Source organism: Anguilla rostrata, chromosome 5 (genome assembly GCF_018555375.3).
Source record: "Anguilla rostrata isolate EN2019 chromosome 5, ASM1855537v3, whole genome shotgun sequence".
Taxonomy (NCBI): Eukaryota; Metazoa; Chordata; class Actinopteri; order Anguilliformes; family Anguillidae; genus Anguilla; species Anguilla rostrata.
The window spans coordinates 27033923-27050113 of NC_057937.1; the positions used below are offsets into that span (position 1 = coordinate 27033923).

General features: G+C 38.1%; 1 protein-coding gene across 1 annotated transcript in view; it reads right to left on the reverse strand.

Annotated features, from left to right (window-relative positions):
- LOC135255011 (anoctamin-9) overlaps nt 1-16191 on the reverse strand; it is a 62760-nt gene that overhangs the window by 21350 nt on the left and 25219 nt on the right. The window contains exons 6-12 of the mRNA XM_064335688.1: nt 15957-16015; nt 10183-10262; nt 9652-9786; nt 9422-9515; nt 9008-9068; nt 8847-8929; nt 8424-8528 (exon numbers count right to left, since the gene is read on the reverse strand). Of these exons, the coding sequence (XP_064191758.1) occupies nt 8424-8528; nt 8847-8929; nt 9008-9068; nt 9422-9515; nt 9652-9786; nt 10183-10262; nt 15957-16015 (617 nt within the window). The remainder of the gene's footprint in view (nt 1-8423; nt 8529-8846; nt 8930-9007; nt 9069-9421; nt 9516-9651; nt 9787-10182; nt 10263-15956; nt 16016-16191) is intronic.

Genomic DNA, 16191 nt, shown 5'->3' on the forward strand with positions numbered 1-16191 from the left:
TATTTAGTTTCCCACCATGACCTACTGCGACCATTGCTATATGTTTCTAATCTAAAAAAAAAACATGTTTTCAACGAACAAAAATGCCAAGTTACTCATGCACACAAAGCACTGTCTATAAGTCATTATAAAGACCACACAGACAATTCCAGCCAGTACCATTAGTGCTGCTACCGCTAGAGCTTGTGTGGTGCCGTGCAGCCTGAGCAACAGAGTCCCAGCCCCAATGCTAATAGCCCTGGCAGTGCACCATTGAATGGATTATGCTAACTGATTGCCTCTGGATTAAATTCAGTTAAGAGCATCATAAAGTAAAATTTGACGTTATTGTTACATAATTTTGTTTGATGAATTAATTTTTACCATTTTAACTATTTTTCTTTATTATTTGGAATCGTGTGTTAATTTAGGCTGTTGCTGGTTGTGGTTTTTGTTGAGGTGGTTCCGAATGTTTTACTGAGAATATGGTTTTTTTTGATGCTGTCATCTTACCTTGCCATACCAAAACGGTTTCACTGAACAGTCTCTTTCAGAATGTTAATGTTATTTTGTGGGCTAGTGCCATTAGATATTGCTAGCCACGGGTTTCTTGGCAATACGGAAATTGTGCAAATCTGGGTTTTTAATCTGCTTGTTTTGTAGCTATGAAATCACATAGCAGTTTTTTGGTATTTAGAAAATTTCAGTGTTTTAATATATTGCTAGATTTCTAATTTAAAGACCTATTACTGACCGCTTCACTGATTTCCTACAGAATCACATTGGGGGTTGGGCGTAAAGACTGTGTGACATTCTAGTCAGTATACCCTCTTTTGTTGACTGCATCCGTCACTGAGATTTTAAAAAAAATTGTACAAGCTACTAGCTAGCGTCATGGCGTGAAGCAAGTTCTGGTGATGTCCAAATCGACGAGGAAAGCTGCTTTTGTTTATTAACAGTCAGATAAGCTTTTACAAAGCATTCAGATCAATCTTGTGTGAGCTTATTATAAATGCCTATCAGCAGGTGACTGTTTCTTTTCCAATAACCATTCATCTTTTGAATGCTCCCCATGCAAATTAGCTGAACACATCTAACATTAAACGCTGAACTAACTCTGACAACCAAAACACTCTGTCAACAATGTTAATGAGTAAAAAAGTTTTTAAAAAGTTTTAAAAACCATTTAAAATTCTATGGTCTCCCCAAAAGGCACGGATGGTTTTCAATACCATCTAGTGTCCCTAATCTCCAAATCGGAAGCCCTCTCCATATCCCCTTGTTTTCTCTTTAGATGGCATTCTGTAAACGTATAACAGGAAAAAGCATGTTGTTTGTTATAGCAACTCAGATGCAGCATAACTGCAACAGCTGGTATATTTATAGAGAATATCATGTTCTTTTGGTCACCTAGCATTCCACTCCCACTAGAATATACACCAAAAAACATCCTAAATTTTAAAGGATAGATAACTTTTTTAGAAATATGCATGATTTTTTCCTTGTAAATAAAAATAAATCCTTATACACAAAAATTGCTCCACAAACAGATTTTTACTTTGGTCACTCAAAAACAGTTTTTTGGAAGTATTTCCCACAAAGTTCATGACATTGCTCCATTTCTTTGAGGTGGTAGAGTTGGAAATGGCTATGGTAGCCACATCGTATTTTAAGTTATTGACCGAGTTACATTTATCAGACATCACATTTATGAAGGCAATCCCTACTTTATTATGGAAACCTGTAGCCTACACTGTGAGAACGTTCATTTGGGTATCTTAGTTGACCTGGGTGTCGGCTGGTCAAGGCAAAACCAAACTGGGTTCTTCATGTTGTAATTAATGTGCAACAAAAGCTAGTCATGTGTGCACAATCTTGCCTTGCAAGACAGTTTAATACTTAAATTAAATTAAACATTGGACTGTTGTATGTCATTATATCCATAGGTGCGCCTTTGCCTATTGAATTTAATATCACAATTTGTTTGTGCTAACTGTAAGTTGGAGTTTGGATAACTTACAGCAGAGGTGCTCAATATGTTGATCGCGATTGACCAGCCGATCGCAGAGGCCATGCTGGAAGATCACGAGTCATTTAAAGAAACACATCACTTGTGAAATGTGGCCAATCTGAACTTTCACATTAAGCATCCCCATTTATGATATAGACACAATTGCGCACCCAAAATTTTGTGGAGTGGTCACGTAAATGTTTAATATTACATGATAGCAACACAATAATTTAAACAATGAATACTATAGGTGCAGTGCAGTTGTGGTGGCACGATACATCTTGTCCATTTTTAGGCAGGGAATTTCACTTTCAATCCGATGGGTAATGGTGTGAATATAAAGCTGTGATTTTGTCTAGATATGACACTGGTCTAAAGATTTTGGTTCTATGCCAATACAGGTTTATATACAATTTGGCTGTTTCTATACAATTTGGCTGATATTTGGTGCAAATGGCGCTGGGCAATCATGGTGGTGATGCGATCTGGTCCATTTTAGGTTTCACTTTCAATATCCAATGGATAATGGTGTTTTAAATCTAAACTGGGATTTTTCCTTGTCCAGATTTGATGCTGGTCTAACGATTTCGCGTTACTGGAAAACATAAACTAGTTAAGCTTGTAGCTCTGCCCAACACCAGATATCAAACTCTTGTTGGCTAGTGTTGGCTAGTAGTTGTACGCAATATTATTAATATTATTAATAAATAAATTGTTGGATTTACTAAATAAATACAATTGTTGGATTTGCTTAATTAAATTGTGGACAGGTAGCATGCAATTAAATATATGTGACTAAGTCTTCAACTTAATCAGTTTGTCCTAGCCACCGTAATTGTCTGTGCAGCCAACAATTTTTTTGAGGGTGGATCCCTCTCCCCCTTCCCCGCTAGCCAAAAAAGTGTGGGCACCCCTGACTTACAATAATAGCTTATGTGGGTGAATTTCATGATCGGTGACAGCAAAGAAAAGGATAAAGTTGTCATAAATACCATTTCCCCCCATTTTAACCCCCTGAAGTGACCATTTTTGGCTGGACCGCAACAGCGGGGCCAGCCCTACAAACGCGAATGTCTGTGACTGAGTGACTGCATGATGAAGTTACACCATTGGTCGGCCGGATCACGTGTGTCATGACAACCAAATTAACAACAGCGCGAGTACAGCATTTTCTCCTCAGGCAGAGTGACAAACAGGGCAGATGTTAGGATTACGTTACCGGAGAACAAGAAAAAAGGTAGATTTAACTAGCTAACATTATGTTTGATAGATTTTACAGTTTAAATAAACACTCGCAATGTATTCTCTATTGATGTTCATGGCCAACTAACTGTCATTGATATTAATAATATATCATGAAATAATGTTCCAGCTAGGTAACGTAAAAAGATTTGCAACTATATATGAAATAGGCGAAATATCGCTAACAACCTGTACCTAGTTATGTATGAAAAAATGTCCTTGTTATCCTCCAGTGATTATTTCTTTAGTACTTTCGCGATTTTTTTCAGTGCCGGCAAATAACTCAGAGGTGGCCCAGCGCTAGCTTTTGGTTGCTAAGGGGACCTTTATCGACCACCCCATATAAATGAATGGAACGTGACATCAATTTTCTAGCATACTAAATAAGTGTCCTGTCTTGCGTATTTGAGGTTAATATGAGAAAGGGTGGTCACTATTGGCACGTCCAGGAATCCGTACATATTCATAGTTGTAACCCAAGTCGCAGGACGCAAAATAGCCGCTAGGAAAGCAGTTTGAAATTATGAAGCAACGTCTGTGCCATTGGGTTTAGTGGGTCGCGATGACATAATTCCGAGCGTGTTGCTTGTCTTAAAGTTGATATAGTAAATAAGGCTATATTAAATATGTATTAATAACTAAAAGTATATGTATGAAGTTGGTTTTTCACATTTAGACAGTTTATTATGTGTATTTTTACATGACTTACATTTTAATAGGTAACAATGTCCAGTTCTCTCTAATAAATTACAAAGTAAATACACTAGTGGTTCAGGTGGTCGATACACGTCCTCGGGTGGTTGATAATGTGCTCTCGCTGTAACGTTACTTTCACTAGAGAGGGGCTCAAGGTTCTTAGCTCTGCCCCGAAGTTGTGAAGGGAAAGAAATGCCTTCTAGTTCTAAAATATGTAACGTTGGTGGTGGCTACTACAATATTTAAATGTTCTAACTGGTTGCGTGATCAACTATTTTTGATGTGAGAGAATTATCTAACTTTACTCATTATCAAATGTAACCTTATTAGACAAGTACACAGACAGGAGTAGTGGAGGCGAGTGGAGCAGGAGAGCAGAGTGAAGCAGGAGAGAGGGCAGAAAGAGATGACTGGAGAGGAGAGTGGAGGAGGACAGGAGAGAGGACAGAAAACGAAGACTAAGCACAGGCTATCAGGCTGGGACCCTAAATGGGTAGACAAGACAAGGTTCCTACCCTGGGCTCTCAGCCAGGCTGCAAACTTTCCCACTGAGGCTAATATACAGTGCCCTCTGTAAGTAGTGGGTCAAAGAGGCATTATGTATGAATAAATAGATGTCAATAAATATGTTGTAATGTTTGTTTTGCAGTCATGTATCATTTCATTTCATATTTTTAAATGACCTATTGATATTCACTCCGACGCCAGCGGCACATGCAGACTACCCAGGTACAACAAAACCCTTTCCCCCACTGCTGAAAAAAAATCCTAGAGGAAACACTGTTAGGTCCAGCCATATACTAGGTTTTAACCTGGTCTTGTTCTTTTAAATGCTCATAGAATAGTAATTCCTTGACTCAATGCACGTTCTAACATCATTAAAAAATTTTTTGCTATATGTCAGGCTTTTGAGTGGAAAATACAGTTTTATAATTATTTGTATGTGTCAGGTTTGTGGTCCCGTCCGGACAATTTAATGAATAATTGATGGAAGAAATGTATCTGTAGTTTGTAATAAATTTACATGTCTGTGACTCCCTGACCTGACATCAGTTGAGTGGATTCCCTCGGTCTAATGTTGGTTCAAAGGGGGACCCCCGGTCCAACAGGCCTATTGTTCCCTAGCTCGGTAGCTAACCTCAACGGGAGGAAACAGCTAGCACCTAGCTGGTTTACTATAGTTAACTTTTAACTGTAGTTACCTTAGAGACCTTGGGTGATTTTGACATTTTTTCACTATCCTCAGTTTTGTACAGATTAAACAGGTTTATCAGGAAATGTCAAGTTTGGCTTGTATATAATATGAATCATTTGACAGAGCCTATTATTTGAGAGAAAAAAACATTTTCGCTTGCTAAATAAATGCATTCATTTGACTATGTCACCTAAGCCAAAAGTGTCAGCTCAGGTCACCTTACAGTACATTACAAGAATAGGTTGTAATGTAACAATATCATACAGTCAAGTCAATAGAACATACCATTGCTTTATAATGGGTAAAAATATCAGCAGAGTACCAGCAGAAATATGCTCAGAGAACTGAAATGGTAAAATAAAACTATTTTCTTTTATTTTCATGATACTGCAACCAATCCAAACAATAATTATGTTTAACAATAAACATGTGTAAAACAATGTTTATATATTCCAATAGCTCTAATTAAGTAGCAAATAAGTAAATAGCGGTAGAATATATAGCTTGTAATGTTCATATTTTATTACACAAGTAGTAAAGACACGTAACCTATTAGAACAGTGGTATTCTCATCGGGTTCATGTCATCCTCAGTTGGGTCCATTGCTTGTGAATAGCTAATTAGTCGGTTTAATATTAATTTCCCACAATTATGATAATGTTTCTTTTTACAGAAACGGGCAAGTCATAGGAATTACAGAACTTTTTATACATAGTTCCCCCATTTCGGAGCATCATAATATTTGGGACAGATGGCGGTGCAGGTGTTTCTGATCAGTCACGCGTGTTAATTTGCTTCCTTAGTCCAGGTATATATTTCAGAAAGTAAATATATTTGTCTACTAATACATCTACTAATTTGAAGAGCTGTACATGATTCTGGATGCCACTTGACAGAGTGCCTGCCTGTATGTGCTGCAATCCACTGCAGCATACAATTTCCTTTTTGTCACATTCCAGTGGTTCACCTTTAGTAGAAATGTTTTATGGGGACTTGAGTTTAGGCTACGGTATAGGGTTTCATTTCTAACAAGCATTAAATCTAGGCCTTGAAGCAGTCAATAGCCACTTGAGCTTTATTTTTGAGTTTAATCAATGGGGACACAACCATTTGGGGTAACAATATTGTAACTACATGCTTTAGCCTATCAGTCAACATGTTCGTATGCTTTTTTAACGTGACCAATGAAGACAGAATTACGCTCGCACACTTGTTAACAGAAAACAGCCGTATTGTGGAGAGAGTCGCAACAGTAACTAAAGTAAAAAAATATGTTGAATTACTTATCACACAAAAATACGTTGTCCAATGAAATCAATTCACGGTGCCCTGGAATCTTGTCATAGGTGGGGGGCATGGTTTTGGCACAACAGTGCTGTGATTCATAAACACGCAGCTTCCACACAAAGCCAAGATGGCGACCACAAAATCTTTACAATGTCCTTTTGCCTATCGAGTGTCCTGCAACTGGCTAATTTCAAAATGAGATGTTGTTATTGGCAGATGTAGCTAAATGTCCAATGGGTATAGTATTGATAGTGGTACTGAAGCAGCAAAAAGAAGGAGAAAGATATGCTAAATAACCCAAGTTTGGGAACTTGTGAAGTTGTTTGAGAATTCTGTCTGTTTACATGAGGTCATAAGGTAAAGAAGTTAATGTTCTTAAGGGCTGAGAGTCTGTGGTAGTTGTGGTTATTTCTGTAGGAAACACTGAAAAGTGCAAACTCTCAGTCCTGTATAGGTTTGGGGCAAACCTGCCATCCCAATGATACATCTTAGAGTTCCTCCACCTCCCAAATGCCTAATTAAACCCATAGGGGCACTTGTCCCTCCACTGTTTAGTGTCCTTTCACAGGCTACCTCCATGTACATCCCCAAAATCAGGTGTAAGGAGGTATAACTATGTACAGGAACATTTGTGAGCTCTGACTTCCTGACCACGGGACTGTCCCTCCGCTAAGTCACATTCACCATGAACTTTTCTGGTCAACCACGGCATAATTAAGTGGCTGTCCCCTTCCTCTTGCGACCCTGCAACAAACTATCTGCTTGATCAATTAGGTATCAGCTTGGGGCAAGGTACACCCCCTTTTTGGAGGAAATAGGGAACCTGATTTAACTGGCTTAAATATTAAAGCAGTAATCAGTGATTTACCTATCCATGTTTATTAACTGCTCCAATACCACGAGCCAATCAAATGTATGTTCATCCAAAAATAATTCACCAACCAGGTCCCAGTAAACACACATTGGATCCTGTCACGTCAGTGACTTTTTGAGCATGAAAACTCACCAATAAGCTTAACAACTGGGTGCTCTGAGGAGGATCTGAGGGGCTGTGAGGGTTAAGACACTTTGTCTACCTGACCAGACACCAGTGCGCGCCCTGAAGCACCTTGCCTGACCAACAAGAAGGAGTTGGCCTGCTACTGTCCGCGAAATAAACCAAGCGGGTCTATTTTCCTCCGACAGCTGTTTTGAGGAACAAGTATCAACATACTTTCCCCCCGTACCTCCATTACGGCCGGACCCAAGTGGAAGATTTGTACACATCTCAAGTCAGCTTGACTGGAACCTGTCGCGACTCCGACTTCAAAAAAATAAGTTTCTCAAGAGTCCTTGCGCACCCGCCACAGACTTTGGACCAGGTGACAAGCTGATGCATCATCTAACGAAATTAAGGACTGGCCTCCCCTTTTATTGCCATTAAGTATTGAAACATTATTTTTAACACTGACATCAAACCATAGGATAGTGTAAAACTTGTGTTACCTGATTAAGTCATTTTACTGCTGTTTGTTGTTGTGTTTGTTTTGCTATGCATATGTTGGTCTGGAATAGCAAATTCCCTAACCTTATTGTTTTACATAGATAAACTTTCACTTTATGAGTCTGATTAAACAAACTAAACACATAATATAGAGTACCTTGTCACTAACCCAAAACACAAATTAACATTTGTTAAGTGGTAGTACTATTATCTATATTTATCCGTCGCATAATTATAATTTTCTCTGATTAAAAATTATATGATAGTATTCCTCATAATATGCTAATTATTGTTTTTAATTAGCTTATTCATGTATTTGTTACCATTGCCAAAAAATGTATATACTTTATTACCAAACCATTGTCATGTCTATGTTATTTCACTAAGTTGGGCTCTCCAGACGTACCAAATTCTGATTGGTTGTTTAACCCCATTCTTCTGAATAAACCTGACCAAATCTCACTACACAGGTTTACCAAGAGTGTGGCCAAAATTAAACCTACAATGAATGTGACCAAAATCAGCCTTACCATGAGTGTGACCAAAATGAGGACCAGAGTGCTGTGCAGGTAGGAGTGGCTGTACACTTTTGGTTCACAGTCTGGATCATTCACAATGTCCAAAATCAGTTCCTCCTAGAACAGAAAAATGGTCTAGGTCATTTCCAAATCTACTTTGTCACTTCTGTGGACAAAGCAGGAGAATAAGAGTGACTTTACAGGACTGGCACGGCTTTTGAAAAATTACTTTTGAATTAATCTTTGAATGTTTAATTAATATTAATTATTAGTTGTATTGTTCATGTAGCAAAACCTAAAGGTCTCCATTAGAAGAGCTGCTTAAATTCCCAAAAATATACATTCAAGAGCTTGTTGAGTTGTCCTAAAATTACTGTGAGGGGGGTTACATTTTATAGAATACAGTAAAAACTTCTAGGAATGGACCAATTGTACCTCATCCTCACACCAGTCATAAATTTTCCACCGGCAAACATACGTTGCTCTGTGCCTCTTCCAGAACTCTAAAAACACAGTGGCTGTAAAACAGAAACAACACATTAATAAAGGTTCCGCACACTGCAGGAATCTTAAACTGGAGCGGGAGGAGGACTTACCCCACACAGCCATAAACATTGCAAAAGCTACAGTCCCCTCATTGTCAAACAGAAGATTCACCTGTAATGAGGGACAGTAGAATACCAAATGGTTTTTACATGAGAGATGTTCTGACACTAAGAGTCTCAGAGTGGTCTGAATACATTTGTACTGGGTCTGGGAATGGAAATAAAGACTCATTCAATGAAATCACCACAAAATGGCAAAGTACATATTAAGGAATTCCAGTTTATATATACATTTATTTTGAAATACTTTGGTTTCAAAAAAGAATTGTATTTTCCATCTGCTTGTTGTTGAATGTTGTTGCTTGCAAAAGGATCATGGCCATAATTAAAATGTATAGATATGTAATATGATACTGAAATTCCTGTCTAGGAAGCTGAGTGGAAGTTTGAGCATGAGAGGCGTACCTTGGCATACATGCACGTGTCTGAGAGATTCCACACCTTGCATATTTTGTCACACAGGGGGCACATGATAGTGTCAGCCTCACAGACCTCCTTGCTAGAATGTGATGCACAGATACAGCATGTCAAGGGGGTAGCTACCAACTCTGGGGAACATGTCCTATGCTCTTGAACTGATGGGCGTGCACACACTTAGGGTTAGGGTTCACAGTCCAGCTAAGGCACAAACTCACATCAGGGGACTGGTGTTAAAGAAAGCCAAGCCATAAAGGAAAACAATGAGCCCTAAGATGGCCGGGGGGATCAGCAGATAGGTGTACCAGCCCAGCCACAGGTAATACAGTGCCACCTTCTCACCAAAGTACTTCCTGAAAGACAGAGACAGAAAAACAGAGCTGGGCGGTTTTCATGGGTTTGTTCTATATGTGCTAGGACTGCCACTCCAAATAGGATTTCCCTGCAAGAAAAAGCCATAAACCACTGATATCCAGATGGAAGATTACTGCTAAAAATGATACAAACAGTGATTATTAAAATTTTATTTAATAATGATTTAAAAGTGATTGCTGATTTAAAATTTAAAAGATCAATGTCAAGATAACACTACATTATTAAAAGATTTATTACAAAGACTAATAGATTTACATTGGGACAGTGATTGCATTTTTGTGAGAGCATGTACTCACAAAGCACTGGTCCACAGGCAGAGCACAATTCACAATGATTTTACATACACATAGTAGGATTTGCCACATTGTTCTTACCTGACATCGTCTATGGGCTGTCCCTGGAAACACGCTGTCCAACGGGCCCAACGCTTCCTCAACAACTTCTGTTGTTTTTTCTGTTAATGAAAACCAGTGAGAAATAGGAATGCCCTTCAAAAACATAAAAAAGTTAACATATATCAATGTACAACAAAACAGTATTTCCAAAACCTATATTGCCTTTTATGCTTCTTATATGTATTAGCACTTTCCCGTCATGTTATATTGTGTAATATTACATTTCAACACAGAAAATAAGCAAAACAATCCACAGTTGCAAGTGAAATATTTGATATACAGTACTGTGCAAAAGTCTTAGGCACCTGTAAAAAAAATGCTGTACAGCTAAGATGCTTTCAAAAATAATGAAATGAAAGGTTATAAATATCGAAAAAATAATATGAAGAGCAGTAAATAGATAAAAACTAAATAAAATCAATGTTTGGTGTGACCACCCTTCGCCTTTAAAACTACATCAATTCTCTTAGGTACACTGTCCCGCAGTTTTATAAGAAAATTGGCTGGTAGGTTGTTCCAAGCATTTTGGAGAATTTGCCACAGTTCTTCTGCAGATTTTGGCTATTTCGCTTGCTTCTGGCTCTCCAGGTAATCCCAGAGACCCTTGATCAAGTTTTTTTATCCGAAAAGTAGTCTATTACTTAAAATATTACTTTATTTAACAAAATACAAAAATGTATCTGTAAAATGTAATTTTTTGGAAAATTTGGAAATCTCAAATTTGCTCTTTTCCACTGACACACTAATGCAGAAAACAAAAAATAAACATTTAAGACCAAATATATACTATATATTATATTTAAAAAGGGTGCCTAAGACTTTTGCACAGTACTGTATAACACACAGGAGTGTACACTTGGTGCATTCATTTTTGAGTTTTGAATGCTTTTGCACTTGTTTTTCCATTTTATAAAGAGAACTGTCTCTGCCATCACCAGAGATTGCGGGGCTGGTTTTACTACCCTTCTGCAAATCAAGAACAAGAATGATGGGGAACAGCTCACACTTCAGAGACCCAGACAAACCTGTGTCATGGCAAAGCTGAACAGCTTGGAAGGTAAGATGGACTTCCAGCTCATCCTTAGCCAACCAGCTCTGATAAATCTGAAGGACATAGGGGCCCAGAGCACACACAGGAGAATGGTGTTGTGTTGTGAGCATTTATAGTTTTTAGGGCCAAAAAATGTAATGGTCTTGACTGGCCAAGTCAATCACCTGATCTGTACCTGACCTGAACACGCATTGCACTTTCTTAAGACAAGACTGTAAGCAAAAAGCCTCAGATACAAACAGGAACTGAAGATGGCTGCAGTACAGGCCTGGCAGTGCATCACAAGGGAAGATACCTAATGCTTGTTGACGTCTATTGGTTGCAGACTTCAGGCAGTAATCAAATGCAAAGGATTTGCAACCAAGTACAACATATAATGACTTTATTTAAGATTATGTTAATTTGTCCGGTGATGTTAATTTGTCCAATTTGACCTTTTGGTCCCATAGAACAAGGGAACTATGCATAAAAAGACCTGTCCTTACTACAGGGATCACCAAAAATGAATGCACATGTAAATATCCTCAAATTACTGGCGGCAGTGTAGCACAGTGGGTAAGGAACTGGGCTTGTAACCGAAAGGTCATAGGTTCGGTTCCTGGATAGGACACTGCCGTTGTACCCTTGAGCAAGGTACTTAACCTGCATTGCTTCAGTATCTATCCAGCTGTATAAATGGATACAATGTAAAATGCTATGTAACAAAATTGTCTAAGTAGCTTTGTCTGCTAATTGCCTGTAATGAAATGTAATGTTAAAGCTGACAGTCACTTTAAACTCATATGTCACTTTCCAAATACCTACATACTGCACTGTAGGTGTTCTTAATGTGGACAATGTACAGTAGCTGCAATGGCTCTTGGGATGATGAATGAGTTTAAGCCATGATAAAGTATTCAAAACTATTATCAGTGCAGGGACATACATTTTTAAATATCTCCAATGTTGTATTTTTAGCACATGCATGTAATTTAGCACACCCATGTAATTCCAAATAATCTGAGAACAATAGGAGAGTATTAATAGTACTCGTTTCTGTAGAAATGTCATTACTCACACTTGACAGGGCCATAGAAGGCCAGTGAATCGCGCTGACTGTCTTTAAGTTGCTTTCACTCGAGTTCAAATAATTTCACAGTGCACCCAGACTGACAGCATAAAAGCTCACAGCAGGTGTGAACCACATCAGCCTCACTTGTCAGGCTAGAACCATATGATACTATGAGCCTGACCACAGTCTGACTCCCTGATGTGAAATAACTTTGCCTAATTTATGGAAATATGTTTTCCTTGGCGATGATTCAAGTCTATTCAGCCATTGACCTATAACATGTAAGCTAAAACTTGCTAGAATCAATCATGATGTTAGACACCAATTGCACAAATTGTAGCTTCCCTTTCTGAATTCTCTGGAGAAACAGACCATTTTGGCTTGAGACTAGAATCATGCAAATACAGCCCGGTATATGGCCACCTTTAGTTGTGCTTGCAAGTTAGTCTGATACCAAAGATAATTACATTTTCTTTAACTTGTTTTTTGTGGACCAGAACTTTGTAGATTGCAAATCCCAATTTGTGTTTTTAAAGTTATAGAAATATGAATTTGAAAAACAGTATATTCTGTGAAGACACTGCAATCCGTAGGTGGCCATATCTGTTTATAAGCACATGCATGATTCAAAAAATTATTTCATACATATCAGATTTTATTGAATAAGTGAAATAAATGCGGCATGAATGGAGCACATCATTTAGACTCACGAGAACTAAAATCAGGAGAAATGCAGAGCCGTATTCAAAACAGACTATTTTTATGCAGCAATAAATTGCATTTTATTAAATATAAGCTCACTTGCAAATATAGTTTACTTGGTTATACTCTGTGTTCAGGTCTCACTTCTAAAGTTTTTACATGCATGCAATAACAGGGTCAACCACATGGGGGTGTTGACTGGTGCAAAGACATGGTGAAGTTATTTTTTGGCTGGACCGCAACAGCGGGGCCAGCCCTACAAACGCAAATGTCTGTGACTGAGTGACTGAGTGATGTAGTTACAGCATTGGTCGGCCGAGTTATGTATGAAGTTACACCATTAGTCGGCCGGATCACGTGTGTTAGGTCCAGCCATATACTAGGTTTTAACTTGGTCTTGTTGACAGATTCAAAGAATCTCAACACCAGAATTTTGGTTTTAAAGCAAAAAGTACTGCCAATGATTCCAGAGTGCTTTGTATAAAAACTTAGCAATAAAAACTGAAATTTAATCAAAATATTTTGAAGTCATCCAAACAAACTACTACAGAAACAATGCCGTATTTAAATAGATAATTGCTAAATAAATCATTTCCATGCATTTATTCAATGATTGCAAAGTGTCTATGTTATATTTACAAATATTACAACTATAGCCTATAGCCTATAACTATCAGAAGTCTACAGTACAATTACAAACACACAAACAACATGGGCTAATTAGTGAGAATGAATTAGGCTTGTATCATCAGATGAATAATTCACATTCCTTAGAGATAAATCATTCAGATGCATAAATGCCCAGGCAAGATTGCTTATACTCTATTTATGCACATCAATCAATGAGGAGCAGTCTCACAATGTTGTGAAGAGGTACTGTACACCCCAGTGAAAGTCCAAGTGTTCTATATAAGCTGACAAGACAGAGAAGGGTTCTATTTGTCATGGTTCTGTGTTCCTGTCGGTGTTTTCCCCGTTGGGCCGCCAGAGGGCGGCACTTCTGTTTTGTGTCCTGCTCCCCCCTGTTAATTGTATGATTGTTTAATTATCCAATTATTGTTTGCTGGGTGTTTTCCCTTCCCTCTCTGTGGCCTGATTGTTCATTGTGCCCTCCTGTGTCTCGTCTGTGTCTGTTCTATTTAAGTTTCCCTCTTCCTTGACTCAGGTGCTGGATCCTTGTGGTTATGTCTGGTTGTTTTGTGCGCCCCTACCCATGTACCTGCTCCATGCGTTCCTGCCCATGTTCTGGTTCCCTTGTGTTTTTTGGATTTCCTGGATTTTCTTTGTTACTATGTTTTGAAGTTTTCCGTCATTTGTTAAAAGTTGCCCTGCGAGGCTTTTTGTTCCCTTTGTTCCCCCCTTGTTAAGTAAAGTCTTTGCTCTCATTCCATTTTGGAGTTTTGTGTTTTTCCCTCCTCTGCATTTGGGTCCGAACCCCCCCACGCATCCTGACACTATTATCTTTACAACTCCAACTCCAACTCTTTTGTCCTTTCAGCAGTTCTACTGTGTGTGTGTGTGAAATAAAAATACTGTATCCTGATATAGCTGTGACATTGTAAACCAGCAGTGCATATTATCTTACTATCTGTATGATAATGAAAGCCCTTGTGAATCATTAACAGCATGTGACAACTACAGTACCTACAGTATTACAGTATATAGGCTATTGGTTGGAAAGCTGACCTGTTACTACAGTGCGAATGAAAGTTCAATTTATTCCATCTTGAAGGCAAATTATTGTATTATGGTTTACTTAAAAAGCATTCCAGATTTGTCAGGCTTATGAGAGTGATAAATGGAAACAGTGAAAAATATAACTAACTCATGCTTTTAGGGATTTGATTGCACATGTACCAGGATGTGTGAGGCTGGACTCATTGCTGATATGAGAAGCCTGTTTCATTTCAACCCTCATCATGTATCCCCTCTTGAAGATGTTCCGAAGGCAGCAGATATGTTTATGCTGTAATTGTTATAGTCAAAGTTATATGAAATAAAATCACATCTCTGGACAGGGATTTTTGGTCTGCTTCGCACATTACCTTTTTATGCGAAAGTAACAGTGTCAAGTTCTGACCTTTGACATTTTAGCTGTCTAGTCATCTGGTGAGGGACGACCAGGAATATCAGTCATCAAACAGGATATGTAACGGCAATAGCAAGGAATATATCATGGGTTCTTTTAATTCGGCTTTTTTATTATACAATGCAAATCATAACACATTTGTTGTGTTTGTATTTGAATGTACTGTATATATATAAGCCTAGTGATATGTAGCTGCATCCACTGAAGTTCATGGTGGCTTTTTTTATCTTTGAATAATGACTATTGAAGGAATTTGTCTTTTCTTCAACAATATTTACTTTTCATAGAAGCTGAAATGGTCATCAAGTTGCACTATTCCTGACTCAGCAGTTACCCACTTTTGGCCAAGAGATGACAGGGATTCTATAGAAGATAAACCAGCCCCAGACTACAACCTGCTCATGGTCAGATTGTGGGTGGATTTTCTAGGGCTGATGTAACATCACTTTAGTTCACTGAGTTTGCATACAGTGGTTTTAACATTTCTCAATTATTTTGTTCCAGAGTCTTTCGTCTGTTTACTGCAAATATTATTGCTTGACCCAGTAAACATGTTTATGGTGCAAGGTCAGTGAAAACTTAGTGAAACACCATCTAGGCATTCAGGGATAAAACCTGGCAACATCTGGTTGCAAAGTTATATAAAAAGCTTAAATTCATATGTGCAATATGTGATACCTGCACTGTATACATGTCGGTGGATATAAATGAATGCATATTTCATAGTTTTTTTCATAAATGGTAACTTCATCAATGCACTACACACTTGGCATTAGAAGTTACACAAGACAGAAGAGAGGAAACATTTCACAAATTAAAGAAGGGTAGGAAAGGCAAGAGATAAATATACATGATATTACCTCATGCAGGCAGAAACTGGTTTCAAACACTTTCTTTGTCAAGAGGTCTCTCAGGTTCTCTGGAAAGAATGAAAAACAAACAGTTGGAGGGAAGGGGGTCATCAGAAAACGCTCTGCTAACCTGACAGCCTGTTTCTCTACTAGTGCACATTCAACTGTGTTTTATTTACAAACATCTTTTACACTTTTAAAAAGGAGTTATTTATGAAATGTATGAATAAGCTGGTACTATATA